The sequence below is a fragment of the Columba livia genome, chromosome 1 (genome assembly GCF_036013475.1).
Source record: "Columba livia isolate bColLiv1 breed racing homer chromosome 1, bColLiv1.pat.W.v2, whole genome shotgun sequence".
In the NCBI taxonomy this organism is placed as follows: Eukaryota; Metazoa; Chordata; class Aves; order Columbiformes; family Columbidae; genus Columba; species Columba livia.
The window spans coordinates 207,345,282-207,367,259 of NC_088602.1; the positions used below are offsets into that span (position 1 = coordinate 207,345,282).

The window sequence follows — 21,978 nt, forward strand, 5'->3', positions numbered from 1 at the left end:
GGTAAGATGAAAACAATTCATTTAGCCATGGTTGGGGCTTGTAAAAATCCTTATCTCTAATGACAGCAGGAATGTGAAGTCCCAAAATAGAAGTCATTAAGTCTACGAGGGAAGGCACTTCTTGGAAAAAGAAAGCCTAATGACACAGAACTTCAGATCAATAGAAAATCATTTTAGAACAAGAATACAACATGTAGCAATGAATGTAGATGGGAATGACATTGCTAACGGTTTATGAGATAGCAAGGTTTCTGCCTGTAGTTCGGAATCGTCTGTATGTGCGTGTTAAATATAACGTTATCTCTTTTTAGGCTTTTATTGGCTAATGCACAGGTGATCCAGAAACACTGTAGGACATTTTAGTTGAATGAACACAAAATATGATTATTACTCTGGAATTAAGACGCCAGCTTATACGCCTATTAGACAGGGATCATGAGGGATGGAATATTTTGATAGATGTTAAACACTAAACTAATGACCTGTCAGGGAGCTGAATCTAAGTTTCTTCTGAGTCTTGGGACTTCATCCTGCTGCCATCCCCAGAGGTTCTGTGTGCAGCCAGCTTTGACCCCAGGTGAAAGTGTTGTGGTGGGCATGTACTTGAACACGGTTGCGTGTTTTCCCACCAACATGTTCTCTTATTGCCCACATGGGTCTGAGTTTGTCGTCGCCTTAGTCCACCTTTAGTCTCCTGTCTGGAGAAAAGACCTCATCTTGCAGCACATGGAAACTATCCCAAGCCCTTATTTTGGTGCCCAGAAGAGGCTGGATATTCATCAGGATAAATCAGGGCCATCGCGAGGTGTTTGCACCCATGCTGTGCATTACCCTGGAGGACCTCAGGTTGAGTCCTGGCACCTCTGGACCTCTGTTTGCTCTCAGATGGTGGTGGCTGTCAGAGGTGAAGAGGCTCTGGCCAGGGGAGATTTTCCAGGAGACGCGTCTCAGACAGGTCCTCATTTTGGTGAACACGATCTCCTTGCTGACTAAGTTCAAGTTAGATGCTGCTGATGAAGTGGATGCATGTTGTGCTTTAGGTATGATGGGCTTGGTCCTGCAGATCTGTCCTCTAGGAGCAAGGTTGTCCCCTCTCTTTCTGTGAGTGGGTTGGCATGAAAAGAACGTAGGATCAGGAGTACCCAGTTGGAGCTGGAAGTCAATCTGTTAATCAGCTAAGTGACAAAGTTTCAGTCAGCTAAGTGACACATTTCAAATAGGTTTTGAAATTTATCATCCCCTCCTTGGTGGATGGTGCTGACACACTGTGTGTTCCTCTTCCCCATCACTTTGACAGGACCATGCTGACTTGCGGAACCACTTCTTCACTGTAGGGATGAAGCTGGAGGCGGTGAATGTGAGGGAGCCATTTCATATCTGTCCTGCATCAGTGACCAAGGTGAGTTCCCAGAAAGGCCACATGAAAAGAGCCTGATTAGGAACCTCTTACTGATCTTCACCACATTTAGGCAAACTCAAGAGTGGTTCATCATTGACTGGAGAACACAGTGAGAAATATGTTTAAAATCCTTGGTTGTTCCTAATTAATGAATTGTTTCTTTCCCACAAGCCTCACCATCTGATGATGTGCACTTAGATCAAATGGGGATGAGCATGTCCTTCTGCCACTTCTTCGCAAAAATAAAGTTATCCCTATTTTATCTCTGTGTCCCCTTCATGTGTCTGTATTTTCCCTGCACATCTGGGAAGCCTCCTAAAATGTAACAGCTGGATGGAGGTGGTAACTGGGTATTTAATCCACACTCTCCAAGGCAAGAGGGGAAGGCTGTGGGGACTCCAGGATCACCTGCAGTCCCTGAGCAGCTATGGGTACCCTGTGTGACCCTGAACCCCAGCAGTCTCCCTTGTCTCAGTTTACCCATCTCTAGAACTCAGGCTTTGGTGTCTTTGCTAGAAGCACTTTGATGAAAAGTGTTAGGTGAGAACAGGTTATTTTCAGGAGTAGTTTGATTCCAGAGCCTGTCTGTTTCAGCTTTTCACGTTGCCTAATATTACTGCAAAATTAACTTCTGGTTTTGTTTTCTTCTTTTTCACCCCTTAGGTTTTTAACAGTCATTATTTACAAGTGACCATTGATGACTTGAGACCTGAACCCAGCAAAATCTCAATGCTTTGCCATGCGGATTCCTTAGGGATCTTGCCAATACAGTGGTGCCTTAAAAATGGAGTCAATCTCACACCTCCCAAGGGTTCGTATTCCTTCATGGTGGTTTGCAGGCTTCCTCTGAAGGAAGTTTTTGTGTTATTATTGCCTTTAAAACTGTGATGCTGTTCACTGCAGAGCTTCACCCTAAGTTCCTTGGGCCAGAATAGCTCTTGAGTCACTGGGGCTGTTGTGGCTCATACTACCCCATTAATCATAAAATCATAGGATAGTTTGGGTTGGAAGGGACCTTTAAAGGTCCACCTAGTCCAACCCCTGCCATGAGCTCAGGTTGCTCAGAGCCCCGTCCAGCCTGGCCTGGGATGTCTCCAGGGATGGTTCATCTACCACCTCTCTGGCCAGCCTGGGACAGGCTCTCACCACCCTCAGTGTAAAAAATTTCTTCCTCATGTCTGGCCTGAATCTCACCTCCTTTAGTTTAAAACCATCACCCCTTGTCCTATCACAACAGGCCCTGCTAAGAGTCTCTCCCCGAGAGCATCTCTGCAAACGCATCTTGCTGGCAAATCAATGTCCATGTGTTTTGTAGTCTGAAGGAGGCTCCAGCAAAACCTGGTGAATTCCTGTAAAATGCATCTTAGCGATGCTTCATGTATGTAGAGAGCAAAAGGAACATTAAAAGTCTTATCATACTAGAGGGAAACAAGGCAGTTCCACTACAGCGTCCACGCTGGTAAAACACTGAGCCCAAGGAAAGCTCCTATATCTAAATGTCTTCTGTATTGAAACCACCTTGTACCCTGCCAGCTAAACTAAGAGCTGCCCTGTTGCTTGGGAGGAAAATAAATACCCCACTAAGTTTTGTGCATGTGGATTTGTCTTAATTTTGGAAAAAGTATGCTGCTGCCAAGCCTGAGGAAGACAGGGTTATTCCCTAACACGTTCAGAGTCCTCTTATGTATATCCAAAGTGTCTTTTCAGCATCTGTAATTTGAAATTCCCACCAAAGTCCTGGAGTCCTGTGCATGCAGCTGCATATGATGCATCCATGGTTACTCTGTTGCTTTTACTGAAATAAATCTGGAAATAAATCTGGATGCTTTAGCCCCTTCCTGCTTAAATCCAGGTGTAATGATAATGTCTCTATGAGTGCTCAATGATATTGGCCAGAAAAGTGGATAAAAATGAAAGTACAGGGAATGATTTTTTTTGGCCGTGTGGTGGGATTTTTTTGTTTGTTTGTTTGGCATGGTTTTTTGTATGTGTGGTGTTTTTTTGTTTGTTTGTGTTTTTTCATTGTTGGTTGGTTTTTTTTTCCCTACCCCAAATTCACATGCAGCATCCCTCAGGCCAGATAATTAACTAGAGCAGATCATAGGCCAGACATTTCTCTTTACAGGGTCATGGCCTAATAATTTCCAATCTGTGCTGGTACAAAGTCTGTCCGACATGGTGTTTTACAGGTCAAGTACATGCACTTTTTCGAAGTGGCTATAGCATCTGTCATATGGATATTTCCCAACCCAGCCAGTAAAGCCTAAGGGGCAAGTAGGTATCTGGCGTGATGTCTGGTGACTGGGGTTCACTTGGCCTCCTCAGAAAGTGTAGGAAGTCTCCCTTTATTCCCCTGATGAAAATAGAATTTGCTTTCTGCTGTCAGATTGGAAATTCTGGAGGGAAGCTATTAAAAAGGCACCAAGCAAGTGGCAAATAGACGCACGCTATATATTCCTGTATTTTGTACAGTGGGTATGAGGGCTGCGTGCCCAAACTACATATTAGCACCTTTGGTGTGAAATACCTCTTCCGTTGGCAGACACGCTCTTTGAGTCACTGAAATGTGATCAGACATTGGAACAATTCTTTTGAAAACAAACAGTAACAAAAAATCACAAATGACCGAAAAATAAAGCAGAGGGAAAGTGAAAAGCATCCACACCCCCATTGAGGGAGCGGGTCTTCTCTGAGCAGAATAATATCAGTTTTGGATAAAGAAATAACCGGTACTGATAGGCGAGGGCTGCAATGCTGTGAAAGTGAGGAAGGTTGTGGTGTGAGCTGGCTGCTAATGAGCAGGCCTGCAGAAAGTGGAGGAAATCCCACCATTTCCACCCAAATTACAGGACAGCTCTAACCTGCTCTGGGGTGTCCAAAATTGCCCCATCTCACACCAGAATTGACCAGCCTCCTGCTCCCCCAGTGCTCACGCATTCACAACCAACATTATCCTTAACAGATAACATGTTGCCCAAATGGCTCTCGCTGTTGAAAGGCAAGAAGTGGAGCAAAAGAACAAGAAGTCCTTTTTGCAAAAAAAAAAAATATCTTATTTGCTGTATTGTATTTCTTTGTTGGCTTTTTTGGTTAGTTTGTTGTTGACAAGAAGGTTCTCTGAATTTAAAATGAACTGATTTTATTACACTGGAACAATATGCCAGGTTGGGGTATTTGGGTTCAGAGTCCTTTATTTCTCCAATATCCTTTCTCTTGCCTTTTTGCCTATCAGGCCTTTGTTGAAGCCAAACATACAGTAGATGAATCATGAACAGGAGGTGCAAACATTTGCTACTAGAAATAGAGAGCAGTGTTTTCCTCTGTAGTGCCAAAAATGAATACCCATTTACTGCTGCTGTATAAATATTGAACAAGTGCTGTTTATATTTATTAAAGCTGGATTTGTAGACCACTTCCCTTTAGAGTAACAACCATTGTTCCTTTTTATCAGCTATTAAGAGGGGGGTGAAAATGTATCGGTAGCGCTCCTAGTTGTAAGTCTTTCTAGGAAAATGACACTTGAAAAACTTGCAGTACATTTTTATTTTTATATTTGCTTCTGATTGAACTGCTGGGCTTCTCTATGCTGAGAGTTGAGATAGAAAACACAAGGAGTTTTTACATGTTTAGTGAATCACTCAAGCAAAGCTTTGAACGTTGTCACTTGGGCTGAGCCTGAAAGGATCGCAGTATGTGAATGCTCCGTGCTAATGGCATTTGGTTTATACCATGGTGCTCCATGGAAAGGCCATATACAGGTCCAGGCTTGCCTGAAATCAGTTCCTGAGTATGGTCTTCTTGGAGTCATCCTCGTTGGGCTGCTGAAGTGAGTTGTAGCCAACTCTAACTGCCCTTCTGGGTTTTGGTCCTGCTGAGGTCTGCAGCAGAAGGTCTTCCAGTGATTTCAATGGTGTAGGGACAAGCCAACAGTTGTGGTGACAACTCAGTCAAGTTTTTATACCTCACTGAAACCTTGTCAACGTGCCTTTTCCATCCACTCTGCCAAGACTTTGCGTAGCTTGTGATTAAGATTCAAAACCTGTCCATAAGGGGTTTAAATCATAGATACGAGAGTGTGCAGGGTGTAGGAGGATTTATGGGTCCCTGAGGGCCCCGTGCCCTCGCAACTGGGGTGGACCACAGGTCATTTAATGTAGACAACTATGTTGTGGCTGTCCCCACCTCAGCCCATCACTTTAGCAGCTTCTGGAGTCAATGGAGAGTGAGAGGGACTTTCATATGGCAATTCTGCTCCTTGTGCAGAAGGACAGACACATGGACAGACAGGTGGCCTCTAGATCTCCCCATTTCTATGCTGAATCTTTAGGGAATCCAAGGAGACATCTCCATTGCAAAAATCTGTATGCGATCAGATGAATCCCCTTCTGACGTGACGTGCACTTCTCCCGTTTTCCATTTCATTTTATGAAGCTGAAAAATATCTGGCAAACAGCTGGAGAGCAAAAAGGAGATGGAGAAGGAGCAAGAAAGAAAATACTGTTGCAAAAACTTGTTAAAAAACAGTGCAAGGATATTTTTTGGTATGAAAAATGTACATTATAAGTAACTGCCCTTTATTACTTGCCTGTGCATGTTTATTTCTAGCTTCTGAATTATTTTGCACTTTGATGCCCCACAGAGACAGGCACCTTTTAGGACCCTCTCTGCTCAGAGGCTTTATCTCCATTTGTTTGTATGTGTGCAATCATTAGAAGCAGAAGTTCGTCTTATCCCAGATACTTGCACCTTAGCAGTGTACCTGGGATTTTTATTTTTGAATTTTTTACCTCCTTTTTTGGATCTGTGTGACTGACAGGTGACTCCACTCAGTATTCCAGTCCCTTCTTGCCTACAAAAGAATTTCACGATTTTCATTGTCATAAATGATTCATTCCCATCTGATCTCAAGTGTTCCTTTTTGACTCTCAATGAAAAAGGCATTGAGGGATGTTCTGTGAAATGAGGGAGGCTGAGACACCAGGCAGGGAGATGGAGGGAAGAATGTGGCTGTTAGGTGACTCCCGAAACTTTACAGTGAGAGTTCTTCAATAATGTTATTGCAGTGTCAACAGTATCATCACAGGGCCCTGGACTTTATTAGCACTCACCGGTTTCAAGCACCTTAAAAACAGACTGAGACAGACAAAAAAACATCAAACCAAAACAAAAGGCTAAAAAACCCACCCTCTTTCTGTCCCCAGATTTTATTGCCTAAATAGCCAGGTAAGAAGAATCAAAGAGCAGAGGTCTGTTTTGTCTCTCTGTGATGGGACTGTTTGAAAGATGCCCATATAAATCAATGTTGCTTCATTTTCTTTCATAGAAGTAGAGGCTGAAGGGATCATCTGGCTACTGAGACATTAGCCCAGGAGCTGGGAAATCTGGGTTATTTTCCTGCTCTGCTCTTCATTTCCATATAACCTTGGATGACATGCTTAGTGTGATGGGATTCAGCCCTCATACGCTGAGCTGCTGGAAAGTCAGTCATGTAGGGTACACCCCTATCAATGAAGAGAGAGTAGAATTTATCTTGTGCTTTGAGGGAGAGGGTGGACACTGTTGTCTCTTGCACAACCTCCCTGGCAGGTTGGTCCATTTATTTCATGGCTGTGAGCAGCTCTTTGACAGAAGGTGTTTTGCAAACACAAGCTTCTGACTGTGCTTGTCCTCCCCTGTCCACTGCTGAGGGACCCTTGATGTCTAGCTCCATCACCTCATCTTTTCGATAGCTAAAGGAAAGAGAAAGAAGTCTATGATTAGTCCCATTTGGAAAATTAGGTAGTTATGGGTTTATTAAATTCTGGGAGATGCTCACAGGAAAGGGAAAATAAGGAAAATAAATGTGTTTTATTACTTTTTAATGAAGATGCAGAGTTTTCAAAGCAAAATACAGAAGGTGTGTGAGTGGGGGCTGGAGAAGCGCTGGCTCTCGTGGTGTATAAACAGGCATCCAGAGAACTGATCATGCAGAGGTCACTGAGGTGGGATGGGATGCTGGAACACACTGTTGTCTCCTTGGGGCCCATTCCATGCTCTCTCTCTGGTGTGAAGCAGAGGCTGATGACACGTTCTGTTTTGTCACCCTGCAGGTTACTCTGGCCAGGACTTTGACTGGGCAGACTACCAGAAGCAGTGTGGAGCGGAGGCGGCGCCTCACCTGTGCTTTAGAAATGTAAGTTCTCTTTTTGCGTTCGTGTCGCTCCTGTTGATCACGTGAAACACGGTCGTTTGCACAGAAAAGCTGCAGCAAGGCTTTGGGAGGTTCCCCTGGACCACTATGAGTGTCTTATAGGAAGGAAGCTGGAGAAATGTTTCAGGTCTCCATCCCTAAAAGAGAAAAAATACTATCTTGCTCTTTATCTGATTAATTTAGATTTTCTGCTTCTCATCTCCTTCCTGATTTTGTACAGCACCTAGCGCAAGAAGGACCTCAACTGACTTTTACAAATAATTCAAGTCCTATTAAAAAAACCAAACACTGAGTAAAGAAAATTGTGTGGTATCATCTGACCATTTTTGGGTGTTTTCTCTTATTTCTGAAGGGATATGTTTAACCAAACCAAATGTGTTTAAAAAGCTAAGGTTGCAACTGTTGAGCTCAGAGTGTGAGAAGAGTGATTAATGTGAATGGATACTTTGGTTTTTGGGATGCTTCATGTTCTCCTTGATATGTCAAGAGTGATGTGAGTGAGCAGCACATCGTTACACTGTAGGCCATTAAGAGCTTTGGAAATAGTCTTTTGCAGGCTTTTTTATGGCAATGGCAGTCTGGCATGGCTTGATCCCACAAGTGTTTGTCACTCGGTGAAAGGCATATGTAGCCTCTGTCTTTTACAATAATGTGGTGCTCTTCACGCTCCCATCAACTGATGGAAGTTGAGATCCCATCAATAACTGAAAATGTGGTAGTACCTAAAACGAGTGAAGAAGGGTTTGCAAAATAAAGCGGTGTTGTGAACGGTGAATAGGCGGGTTCATCTGGGAGTTACATAGCTTTTTCCTGTACTCAGAAGGTGTTTATGAAAAGCAGAAGTGAGACTGTCTCACAAGACACCAGATGTGTTTTTTCATGATCTTCATCATCTATGGTGGCCCAAGGGCAGCCTGGCTTGGAACAGACCTTTGACAGTGAATTGATGAATGTGAACACTTCTTGTTGATAAATTCAGAAGACCGGTGTCATGAACAGAGTTTGACCTGGGAATCCAATCAGAGTTGAGATTTCTTTAACCCATTTATTGTGTTGTCCTATGCAAAACCCTTTGCCTCAAGGGGCTTTAAGTGAAGATTTCTGAAAGCCGCTGAGGAAAGCTGGGCAATGCTACATCACACCAACAGAGTGAGACAACTGCTGCATTTCTTCTCTTCTGCAGCCACCCCTCCCTTTTCTTTATATTTCTTCTCATTTTGTCAAGTAATGGATCTATGCTCTCAACACTGGCAGCTTTGAGAAGAGTCTCCGCATAATATCCTCCAAAGATTAAATCAGGTCTAAGCACTTTTTTTCCCCCTTTTCTTTTTTTAAGGAAACATTTATCAGATGAACAAGTGTCTGTTATTCTTTCACTCAATGACACAGTTCTCTGCAGAGAGATGTAATCTCACTGTTGTCTCTTGCACAACCTCCCTGGCAAGTCGGTCCATTTATTTCATGGCTGTGAGCAGCTCTTTGATAGAAGGTGTTTTGCAAACACATCTTCCATCTAGTGCAGCCAGACGAGATGCTGGAAGTGGATGTGCTGTAACTGTTTCCCCGAGGGGAGATATTTAACAAGGAGAGGCATTTATGAAATGGATCGACATGACCAAATGCTTAGTAAAATAAACTCCCAGCTAACTATTTTGCCATTGATTCTGTGTAAATTAGCCTCCAGCACCGAATTGCAATGAAAGGAGCCGGTGTGATGATAAATGACATTTCCTTGTTAGGCAACATAAAAGGCATTTTAACAAACTCACCCTGCTTTTCTGCAGTCCTGGCCAGAGGCAGCTTTTACAGGGTGAAGCTGATCCATGTGCTGAGCAAGGCTTGTGGCAGTCCAAGCAATGTTTGAGACTAGCAGCACATTCTTGTAAGGCCCCTTGATGAAAAAAAGACCAAATCCATAAGTTTTAGTCTCACAAAGAGCTCCCAGTGATTGGTCAAGGTGAAGTGCCTATGACCAAAGGTGCTACAAATAGCAGAAGGACTTAATTTGAATCTGGCTTCCAGTTGTTCAGATGGGGTTGCTAGATGAGACATTGATGTCATTTTGAGTCAGTGACAATTATTACCCATCCTAATTATTGTTAGCCAAAATCTCAGCTGCAAGGGGGAACCTTTTCGTGCTACTGTGTGCAAAAAAAGAGATGCAAGTGTTCAGAGCTGGTGTGTTGCAGAATAGGTGGGACAAAGGGGATGAAGGTGAAAGGAAAAGAAGCAATGGCATGACCACAGGTATTGCGTTAGTGTGTTTTCTGGTGGTGGAGATGTTGGGAAGGGACTGAGCAGAATTGAAAGGAGAGGGGACACTGGAAGGGACAGAAGGTAGGGATGAAAGTGGATGAAGAGTAGCTTGAGGCTGGTGGGGAAGGTTTTGGAGAGGGTTGTAGGGTTTTGGGATCACTCCGCACTTGGGATCACCTGCAGTGACTCCAAAGAGGAACTCTGGTTTGTTACGTTATGGCTCAGCCATCCTGGCTCTGGCAGGTGCAGGAGGAGCCGGTCAGCTTCTCTTAGGACACCCAAACTCTTAGTACAATGGGGGATGCTGCATTTTCGCAAGCTCATGACACCACATTTTAATTCCATGTTTTGTAGTTGGGGTGATGACCACTTGTTTGGGGAGCATTGCTCTAACATCAGACCTGGCTTTGCCTTCACTGGAGAAGAGTGAGGGGGCAGTGGGAGCCTCAGATAACCTGTGAAAGACCTGTTTATTTGGTTTAAGTGCATGTAAGTTGTATTTAGGTTGTATTTAAGTGTTCAGAGTTACTGCTGCGGCAGTGGACACAACTGGCTCCATCTAAACCCACCTGCAACTGATGAACTTATGTACCTGAAGTCAACAGAGAAGGACTTTGTACATGGAGCTTAAAATACTCCATGAAGTAAAACATACTTGAATAGGTTACTCAGATTTCTCCATCATCAGTCAGCCTGGGCAACTAAATGTCTGAAGGAGTTTCTCTGGTCTCAGGCAAGATGGGTTATTTACTTTACAAGGTTTCTCCTAGGAAGGTGAGAGGTGCTCAAGCACAGCAGATCGTGTAATTTCCCATCAGCAATGGTGAACAGCAAATGCATCACTAGCAAGCATTCAGATATACGTGGAGCTGGTGTAGAGTAACCTCTGAGTCTCTCTCAGTCTCTGAGAGTTAGGGGTTGGAGGAAACCGTGAAATACATTCCTTCCTGATTTGTTGTCATCGTTGTTTTTTCATATGGGTGTTGAGGGCAGGTCCCTTTCGAATCTGGATGCCTTTATGTTCTTCTTCACTGTATTCTGCACTTCCAGTGAAAAGCAAACCATGTTGAATTTATGCTTCCCAGTGGACAGCCTAGTTGAAGTCATGCAGTGCTGCAGTGCCGTATTTCAGTGTTGGCTTTTGACTCTTTCAGACATCCTTCAGCCGTGGCTTTACTAAGAACATGAAGCTGGAGGCGGTGAACCCCAGGAACCCTGCAGAGATATGTGTTGCTTCTGTCACCTCAGTTAAAGGACGGTTAATGTGGCTTCGCCTTGAAGGTATGTGATGTAAATGCTGCTTGTGTTTGTGTCGTTCACTCAAACGCTCTCTGAATTTTATCCTTCATCCTCTCCACAAAACTGCTTTCTCCAGCCTTTCCATTTTACACACATCAACCAATAGTACGTTATTAAAGAATTATCTTACCCTGCTCTCTCTCTGAGGGAGCCACAAGAGCTTCCACCCTCCCATCCCTGTGTATTCTATCAGCATGGTCTCCATTGATGTCAGAAATCTCCTCGCCATCATGATAGATCTCCATCTGGGAATGGACATTTGCCTCACTTGTGCAGCTGAGACTTCCACTGTGGCTCCCAACATGCTCTCATGGGATCTCCTGTCCATTCCATCCTCCTTCCCTCCCTCATTCTTTCACTCCTTCTTTGACCTAGGTCCATGAAACTTCTGCAATATATGCTCTTCCTCACCATGACCATCACATGCTCACATCTCTCCCTCCTTTGATTGTGTAATTTCCTTTGCTGATCTAAGAGAGCTCTTGCAGGCAGCTCTATTATAGGGAGTTTAGAAAGCCATCACCCCATAGAGAACATCACCACGGTACAAGCGGTATTTAGGAGAGTGCTGTAAAACTAGCAGAACATGATACCATAGCAAAACTTCCATTTCCACCTTTCTTGAAAAGAGGTGTAGATGAGCTCATTTTTATGTGGTTTTGCCCTTGGGACTTTCTTTCTCAATTCAACTGGGCAGAGACTTCTTAAGTAAGTGTAATTTAGAACAACAGAGAGATTCTTCTTATTATGGCTTTAAAGCCAGTGTTATTTTTAAAGCCACAGAGAGCAGAAAGCCACACACAGGTAAGTGTTTTGATGGACACTGTGATAAACCATAAAGTTGTTGTAGAATCCATTGTTGTCGCAAAATAGGTTAATTTTTACCCATCAAGGTAACATACTATTTTTTGAAGCTACTGGCTTCATCTGTAAGGGATATAAGAGCTCCACTTTCCCTCTGAAATCAATAGTAATTGAGTCAGCATCAGCTGCAAATGTAATATGCTTCGTTGCTTTCTTCTGAAGAATCATGAAAACATCAAAGGCACATCTGGTGGCCCGTGGTCCTGCTCATCCCCAGTCTCTGTAAGATCTGTGCTTCTGCCTCTTGATGAATGCCAAGGCAGACATCAACATCTTTCTGGAACCATGCCATTTGCAAAACAAAATGCATTTGCCCAAGATACCATGATGGTTCAGGGAGGTGTGATGTTAAAACACCTCCACCCCTTTGCTTGAAGTCACTTACTGATAAGTTGATATTGTGCAGCTCTGCTTATGCCACTAGATATTTCAAGGCATCCTTGAGATACTGGGCCGATGAAAGAGTAATATCTCTTAAACACTTGCTATGTACAACCCCAAGACATATTACAATAATACAATGGCATGATATCTTGGTGACCTGGGAGGAAAGCAAGGTGCAGTCATATTATAGAATCATAGAATCGTTTCAGTTGGAAGACACCCCCAGGATCATCGAGTCCAACCATAACCTAACTCTAGCACTAAACTATGTCCCTAAGAACCTTGTCTATGTGCTTTTTAAACCCCTTCAGGGATGGTGACTCCATCACTGCCCTGGGCAGCCTGTTGCAATGCCTGACAACCCTTTCTGGGAATAATTTTTTCGTAATATCCAATCTAAACTTCCCCTGGTGCAACTTGAGGCCATTTCCTCTTGGCCTATCACTTGTTCCTTGGGAGAAGAGACCAACACCTTCTGCAGCTCAGGGAGTAGTGTATGTTTTTGGTACTCCTAAGAGGAGGAAAGGTTGGGGAGAAATGAAGCTTGTGCTGAGCTCCAGCTTACAGAGTTGCCCTGCAGAGAGCAGAATCAAAAGGGAACAGAGCAAGTCTTCCCTTTGCTGAAGTCAGTGACACCTGCTTGCTCCATGGGAGCTCTGTAGCCGGGGGAGGGAGGAAAGGAGTCACCCATGTCTTCTCTGCTGGCCCATGGGGTCAGTATGCTGGCTCACGAGTAATTCTGCTGAACTGCATTAAATCTGGTCTGCTGTCAAGATTGTTTCTGCAAAAGCAGTTTGAACCCTAGTTCTCAGAGCTTTATGAAGTTTATTTTGACCTTTCCAGGGTAAAACAGCTAGGAAAGGTTTAATGGGAGTGCAAACCATAGTGTAGCATAGGATTTCAGGAAAGGACAGAGGAACAGGGGTCTTGACAAGAGGTTCTTGAAGAAATCCCATGTGAGATGAAGGTTCAAGTTTGATCTGCAAAAAAGGTGCAGATCCTTTCTCTGCAAAGTACTCAGATATCAGTGTTTTATTGCTGGAAGATGGCGAAAGCCAGATGGATACTAACTGTATTGCTTCATCATCAGCCGGCACATCACCTTCAGCATCATACTGCGTTGATTATAAGAACCCAATAAGTATTTCAGGGGCTGGCAATGTGCAGTGCCATTTGTACAACAGGAAAGGTCTCTAATCAAAGCCCTGAAATTTAGTAAACACATTGTCAGGTAGCCCAGAGTACCTCATCTGTGCTAGCAGCTTGCTCTAAAATACAACAGAAGCAGATGTTGTGTGGTGTTTAGCTCTATTCTATGGTAGACAAAGCTTTCCCGATGCTTTTGCGATAAATTCCATTTTTGGGGGTTTATAACTCAATTGCTGCCTGAAGAGAGATTCCTCCTGACCTAAAGCTTGGCAGGGCAGATCATTTGTGCTTCTTGTGTCTTCGCTGCGAAGCCTCATGGTTTGTGCTGGCTGGGATGTGGGGAGAGCAGAGCTCCAGGTGTGTGCCTGAATGCAGCAGAGGTGGGAGATGTAGGAGAGCTGGGCTGTCATCCTCTCTATCCCTGACGTATTGCTGTCACCCCATGCAGTTTGTCTCCTCTGGGTGAGGCCCTATCTGGAGTACTGTGTCCAGTTCTCGGCTCTCCAGTTTAAGAAGGACAAGGAGTTACTGGAGAGAGTCCAGCAGCGCCCACGAAGATGCTGAGGGGTCTGAAGCATCTTTGTGATGAGGAGGGACTGAGAGAGCTGCGGCTGTTCAGCTGGAGAAGAGAAGCTGAGAGGGGATCTTATCAATGGTTATAAATATCTCCTGGGTGGGTGTCAGAGGATGGACCAGACTCTGTTCAGTGGTGCCCAACAACAGGATGAGGGGCAACGGGCACAGACTGAAGCACAGGAGGGTCCATCTGAATACGAGGAGAAACTTCTTGCCTTTGAGGTGCCAGAGCCTGGCCCAGGCTGCCCAGAGAGGTTGTGGAGTCTCCTTCTCTGGAGACATTCAAATCCACCTGGACACCTTCCTGTGTGATCTGCTCTGGTGAACCTGCGTTAGCAGGTGGGTTGGACTGGATGATCTCCAGAGGTCCCTTCCAACCCCAGCCACTCTGTGATTCTGTTTATCTCCAGTGTACAGGGAAGGTATGACATTGCATTTTTGTTTTTAGTAGAGCTACGTGCAGTAGCAAGCTTTGGGTTTTTTTGTCGTCTAAGATAACTGGTTGACTTATGACTCAAGGTATCAAAAGCTCATCTGCAGCCTGGTCTGGACAATAGGCAATTATTTTGGTAAAGAGCTGGAATCAACACTTGTTTGAAATTGAGTTCTTACTAAGGCTCTTACCAAATTTATACCCATCTGGTCAAGGAATCTGACCTGTTTTGGCAGCTCCCCTTCTTAAATGGCGAAGTGCCTTCACTTTCATATGCACATTTTATGGAGTTTGGGAATCCTTGGTGTTTAGTAAACTTCTACCCATTACAGTGAATAGGAAGTGCTGTTTCTTGGGTCTTTAAATCAACTAGTCCTCCAAGAGCCTGGATAGAGGGCAGGGAGAGGGCCACACACTCCCACCTTGTTCCCCTCCCTCATCTCTTTCTCCCTGTCTTTTAATTACTTAAAGAATGTTTCTTACAACTTGTAATTAAAAAAAACCCTGTGTGCATCTTCTTGTCTTTTGAATTCTGATATATAGATGATTTACACCTGTTTTATATCTCAAACAAAATGATCTGTAGTAAAAGGAAAGGATGCAAAAGACTGCAAAAATAAAAAGAATTCTTCACTGCTGTTGAAATACATGACCACAGTATGCACAGTGTTACACTAAAACTAAGCATTATAAAAACCACTCTGCTTGCAGAGTTGTAAAATAAATGTGGCTTGAACTGTGGCATTTTTTTTTTTTTTAGTCCATTAATACACTATTGTTTCTAACTGGTTATTTATATTCTGGTAGTACCAAGGCTCCCCAGCTACCATGGGAGCCCATTGCTGAAGACCTCGGGTCCCACCATCCATCATGGGCACGTCTGAAGCTTTCATTGTCACCCTCCCATTTTCGCTGTTTGACAGCCCAAGCTGCGGCCATAAACCAGGACGCAGTAGTTAAGCAGCGTCGAGTTAGACGTGAGGGAACATTGCTTAATAAATCACGCTTTGTACAGTAGCAAAAGTCTGTAAACTTCAGGGCGAGCATTTAATGAGCAGCAGTATAGTTCCCCCGTGGTGGAAGAGAAGCGCAGAGCTGATCCAAGGCTGTGCTTATCCCATCACTTCCTGCTTCTTTATTACTCATCATCTGCATTGTTAATTTTTACTGGTTCATTTTAGATTTTAAAGCCGAAGCGTTCCTGGTATGAATTTATACAAGTAATAATGTTCAGTCTCTGCGCAGCTTAGGAATTTGAGGAAAACCCTCTTGCTAATCACTTCTCCAAGGAGGTCTTCCATAATTTTCCCTTTGAGAGTTTTCCAGAGTTGCTGCTCTGTTCTGCCCAGGATTTGTAGCAGGAGATGGATGTTTTCCTCACCCTATTTCCAGTCTCTCCATTCTCTTCTTTTCCATTTAACACCTAAAGTCTTACAGACATTTCTTAGTCTGGGAGAATGTCAGCATAAAATGAAACTAATGAGTCTCACATGAGCGGTTTTCTGCTTATATGAGTGAGGCCAAACGAATCAGTAAGATATTGGAAGTGGAAGGCAGGGCTGTCGATTGCCAGAAGGAAGAAGCATTACCAAGGTGGACAGAGTAGCTGTATATTGTTCAAGAGGAGTAGTGATGTTGCAGGAGGACAGACATCGTGGTGCTTCCTTCCTCATTTGTGTGGCTACAGCTGTAAACTTTAAAAACAAAATTTTCCTGTCACATGAATTGTTGTTTGCAAGCAGGAAAGTACATTTCATCTGTTTATTGGGTTGGAATGACGCCATAGAACAGCTACAGTGATGAAAATAGTGGATTTTGCCACATTTGGTGAAATTTTGGTAAGGACTGTGTTGATGTCTTGCTCTGTTTAGGGCTTGCTCCATGTCTTACTCACTTCATGCACATCTTCACTGACTTCAGCAGTTCTCACATCAGCTCCTTGGCTGGATTTGTGGTGTTAGCTGAAAATATTCTGCCCACTGGTGAGTGCAGCTTTCATCAGGTTCAAATTGAGAAAGTGACCTCTTGATGCTTCCTTATGGAGGGAAATGGTTTTACAGGGAATACCAGGGGCTGAGACTTTGCATTGATGCTCAGCTGCTCATATGGGCAGGTTGTGTCCTGTATCATATGCCTTCATCCCTTCCCCACCTCCCGGTGAAACAGAGACTGTATCTTCAGTGAACAATGTGTGAACGCAATGCAGGACTCAGAGGAATACCATGAAGATATCCATGAATCTGTGCAGACACCATTATTAACAACCCCAAGTTCCAGTATAAGTTGGGGAATTATCCATTAGAGAGCGGTGTAGGGGAGCGGGACCTGGGGATCCTGGTGGACAGCAGGATGGCCATGAGCCAGCACTGTGCCCTTGTTGCCAAGAGGGCCAGTGGTACCTGGGGTGGATTAGAAGGGGGGTGATTAGTAGGTCGAGAGAGGTTCTCCTTCCTCTTTACTCTGCCCTGGTGAGACCACACCTGGGATATTGTGTCCAGTTCTGGGCTCCTCAGTTCCAGAAGGACAGGGAACTGCTGGAGAGAGTCCAGCGTAGGGCAACAAAGATGATTAAGGGAGTGGAGCATCTCCCTTATGAGGAAAGACTGAGGGAGCTGGGTCTCTTTAGTTTGGAGAAGAGGAGACTGAAGGGTGACCTTATTAATGTTTATAAATATACAAAGGGTGAGCCAGGCTCTTCTCAGTGACAAACAATGATAGGACAAGGGGTAATGAGTTTAAGCTGGAACACAAGAGGTTCCGCTTAAACTTGAGAAGAAACTTCTTCTCAGTGAGGGTGACAGAGCCTGGCCCAGACTGCCCAGGGGGGTTGTGGAGTCTCCTTCTCTGCAGACATTCAAACCCACCTGGACACGTTTCTGTGTAAACTCATGTGGGTGTTCCTGCTCCGGCGGGGGGATTGCACTGGGTGATCTTTCAAGGTCCCTTCCGATCCCTGACATTCTGTGATTCTGTGATTATTTAATTTTTTTAAGTTATTTCCTCCAGGCACACAAGCACCAGCACCTGTTTTCCTGCTTCGTTTGGGTTTTCATACAACCACGCACACTCAGAGTGCAGCAGGTTTATTACTAGAGACGAGACGGATCCAAACACTGCATCTCAGCCTGGGTGCCATTCGCATCGCAAAATTCAATTACTGTTTCAATTACACCGTAAGCCGTTGATGAACATTCATTAGTGGGAAGTTGCCCATAGTCGTGTAGCTGTGTGCAGCAAACACTGCTGCATTAAGCAGGAGGCAAAGATGCTGTAACAGATGCAAAGGTGAGGACGCTGCAGGGGAAGCTGCTGATCGTTCGGTCTCTTTTAGTAGATTATCTCATGCTGGTGCTGGAGCTATAGGTCCTAGGCTGGAAATGACAGAGGGGGGTGAACTTGCTAGCCAGGCACAGAACTGGAGTAACTAAACACCCAAAGTTGTTTTCAAATGACCTCAAAGCTGATGGGAATATTTCCATTTGCTGCAATGGGATTTGAGTGCGAGCCACGTAAACCAAGACAGGAGAGTGTCTACTAAAGGATAATAACCAAACTGGAAGATAATTGCTTGAAGCAAAGGTTTTCGGTGGAATTTTGGAGTCAGTATTATGCCAGAGATATTAGTGCATCTGTCTCAGCTGGGGTTATATTGTTGCTCCCTCAGTGGGTGATCAGCTCGTGTTTCATGTGCAGTGCGGTGCCCTAGAAGAATTCATGGCACCTCTAGACAGAAGGTTGGCCATCGCTCGCCCTTGAAAACAGTGACTCAAAGGGCACAACTACACAAAAAAAAAAGTTTCAAGGTCTGTCACATTAGGTACCATCCTGTTGAATCCCATATACACCCTGTTACCATTAAGAGCAACCACCCAAAAAGTTCTGCTAAATTGCTTGTGCAAAAACACCTGAGAGTCAATCAGGCCATCTTGGTGAGGAGATTCATGCATGTTTAACCATTCTGACTTTTGGCTGCTTCACTGCGCACCCTTAGAGTGCTCTTAATGAGGATTTTCTCTGCAATCGCACTGTGAATGCAACAGCCTTATCATCGCTGTCTGAAAAATGGAAGATGAAATGATGCCTGATTTTGATGCAGGGAAGCAGATTTATTTTCATGTGTTCCATCATCTGCTTCCCTTGGTTCATGATGAATGCTTGAATGGCTCTGAGCTCAGTATTCCCATGTCTAAATTACATGATAAATTTGTATTTATAGGTTTACAGATGCCCTCTCCAGAGTACATAGTTGATGTAGAGTCTATGGACATTTTCCCTGTTGGCTGGTGTGAAGCAAATGCTTATAACCTGACTCCACCACACAAAGCTGTTTGTAAGTACATGGAAACCTCAAGCAGCGTAGATATTACATCTACAGATTTATCAGAGAGTTTGTCTTATAGCTATAATTCAATTCTTGAAACCACCAACCTAACTAGCAGACTAGTAACCAGGCTGTAAGTGTACTGTAATAAATAGTAATAAATCTAGTTAGTGACCAGTCTCTGCAGCACTGATATTATGCAATTTGTACTTGTCTGAGGGATCAGTCCCTCTAAAAATGGGATTGTTTGCACTAGGAAAGGCTGTTATGTGGTTTGGGATTGCAGTGTGGCTTGTGGGCTTGTGGTGGGGTTGTCAGACCAAAACCAGGTTTTGTTGTGCTGACCCAAGTTCACCTGGCCAGTTAAGTGAATTAAGGACACAGGACCTCAAATTAGAAAAAAAGAAACATAAAATGTAGGGTGGAGTGGACATAAAGAGGATCTGCTCCATCTAAACGGAGAAATATTTGCTGGCCTCCTGTGATGGAGTTTCTGCCCCTTCCCATCGTATCTATCCCGTTATTTCACTGCTCAGAGGTTTCCCTGGTGTTTAATTTAAATCTCTCCCAGAACAATTAAGCCTGTGGTGTTTTGTCCTGCCTCCAGTGTATATTAAGACCAAGTTCTTCCCTTTCCATTTGCATTTGAAGGCAGCTCATGAGTGCTCAGTGGCTGGGTGGTTTTCCGTTTTTCACAGAAACTATCCAGCCCCGATCTTAAGCCACCAGACGAAAATTAGCCTCTCTGTTTATATTAATTAACATTTGAAAGGCAAATTTTAAAATGTGCCAACCCTTTTGAAGAGTTAAATATGCTTAAGTTAAAAATCAGGCAGCCGGGGCCTAATTTGGGAGAATACTGCTATGGCAACATTATGCAGCTTTATGGCAATTTATAGCTAGGGATAAATTATGCTGGAGGTAATCATGCTTGTAAAATGTAATTTTATCCATATGTGTTTCTGTATGGAAAAATATTTGTGTTTTTATTTTATTTTTTTTATACTGTTCCCATAAAACATGATATTAGCATTCCAGAGGAAAGATTAAGTGTATTATTACATCTTTAAAGTAGGTTTTAATGATGTAGTGACTTAGTTAAAAAATACCAAGAAAAGATGGTGATAGTAATTAAGTACCATTTCATTGTGTTAGAAGTCATTTTATAGTCAGCGCATTTATACAGCTTTTTATGCATTATGGGTATACTGTTTAGGATGGAAGAGTACAAAACTGGTTATTTTCTTCCTTGCTTCATTTTTGCAGTGCGAAGGAAGAGAAGAATTGCAGTTGTGCAACCAGAAAAGCAGTAAGTTTTTTGTTTTTAAGGTGATATTTTTGCAGTGATGCATCAGGCCTTCCAGGAGAGATAATAAACAGCAACTGAGTGACTTTGCTAACTACTACCCAGGTACCACAGGAGAGTTGGCAAGGGGATTATTTTAAATTGAAAATATTTGTAAGCATGGTTAAAAGTCTTTGAAATAGAAATATTTTACTATCTGCAACTGTATAGCCAGTGTCTGATGGCCAGTAAGGGATGCTTATGGAAGACGGACATGCACCAGGAGGGCATTTCCCGATCTAGCCCTTGCAGTTTCTAGAAACTAGAATTTAAGGGATTTAAGTGTGAATATTTGCAGCCTGAAGGGCTAAAGCTCACAGACCAGAGTGTAATTTTGGAGGAGGGCTGGACCTGGCTCATTCTTCAGCAATATGCTGGCCCTGGGCTATGATAAACTGTGTGGAAACGGGGTTGCATTTGAGGCATCCCTATTCCTCACTCTGAGCAGGTCTTGGTGCATCTCTTGGTCCATTCTGAAGGCTGGTTCTGCCCCTTTTCCTTGTCTGACGCTGTTAAATACACCAAATTGTTGTTTAACAGGTTACCATCCACAGTGCCTGTTGAGAAAATACCTCATGACCTCTGCCCGATTCCTCAGCCCGACACAACAGGTGAGGTTTCTTGGCACCAGCAGGATCCTTATTTCAAGGACCTGTTGCCTGTATGGAGGGGATGACCCCAAAAAGGGAACGAGCGTGTCATATGGGTGGGGAGATGGGACCACATCCCCAGGGGGTGTAAGGTGGTGTGGACCCACCAACATCGCAAAGAGTTTCTGATGGACAGCATGTGAGGGTCTGGTCCTCTATGTGTGAGCATCATATCTTGCTGGGCTTATCAGAGTTCCCCTGCAGCATGCCCATTCCAGCTAATGATATTAGGACCGGGCTAATGAAACTCTGGTGGAGATGGATGTGACTTTTTAATTGGCATCAGTGAAATTGCTTGCACCAGGACTTAATGGGTCCCTATGTTAGCATCAGGACTGTGTGGCATGGCTGCTACTTCTGCTAAAGTAAATTTTTTCTCCCCTTTAGCTCTGAGAATGCAATATTCATCTGGTTAATTGCATAGACTCTGCAGGAGGGGCAGGATTTAACTCACTCTATTTCGCAGACTGCAAAGCATGTGTTGCCATCTGAGCCAACATCCCAGGGCTCTGTTACAATCAAATGGGGAGAAACAAGCTCTTTTTGAGTATGATAACCAAAAAGTGGATAACCACTTGGATAGCACATAAACTGCATTTAGAAGTACGCATTTCGCTTCCTGGGCTATAAAGGAGCCCAGAATAATTACCCCAGACAAGTAAAACTGCTCTGTAGTTCCATGTTGGGTCTGGGCAACGGCACCTCAGTGCTTACTGGGTTGGACAGTAGATGAAGAGGGATTTGTTGAGCCCTCCATCTGAATTTTCACCCTGAGCCGATTCCGTATTTGTGAGAGGCAGCCAATACATTCCCTGTTTGGCAAGTTGCAACTTGGTCTTTCCCATTTGCCTCCAATGCAAGCTATGGAAGAGCTTTGGGCCATGTTACGAATGAAATCCATTCCAGATTCTCCTTTTGGGAGGGTCTGCAGACAAATTAGTTACTATTAAAAGCAATCACTTTTCCTGTGTTGGATGGATTTGAGTAGCAGAGGCTTCTGTACCTCCTGTCCCAGGAGAGACTTATTTGTGCCTCATTTACTCTTCTTCCCTCCTTCCCACATATAGGAGGAAGAAAAAGGGCTCTTAATTTATTGTACAGAAGTGCTACAT

General features: G+C 43.8%; 1 protein-coding gene across 3 annotated transcripts in view; it reads left to right on the forward strand.

Moving 5' to 3' along the window:
- SFMBT2 (Scm like with four mbt domains 2) overlaps nt 1-21,978 on the forward strand; it is a 128,024-nt gene that overhangs the window by 81,175 nt on the left and 24,871 nt on the right. For all 3 annotated transcript variants that reach the window (XM_065049296.1, XM_065049295.1, XM_065049297.1), the window contains 7 exons: nt 1,298-1,399; nt 2,063-2,210; nt 7,489-7,571; nt 11,000-11,126; nt 18,767-18,880; nt 20,138-20,180; nt 20,757-20,827. In XM_065049296.1, coding sequence (XP_064905368.1) covers nt 1,298-1,399; nt 2,063-2,210; nt 7,489-7,571; nt 11,000-11,126; nt 18,767-18,880; nt 20,138-20,180; nt 20,757-20,827 — 688 coding nt within the window. The remainder of the gene's footprint in view (nt 1-1,297; nt 1,400-2,062; nt 2,211-7,488; nt 7,572-10,999; nt 11,127-18,766; nt 18,881-20,137; nt 20,181-20,756; nt 20,828-21,978) is intronic.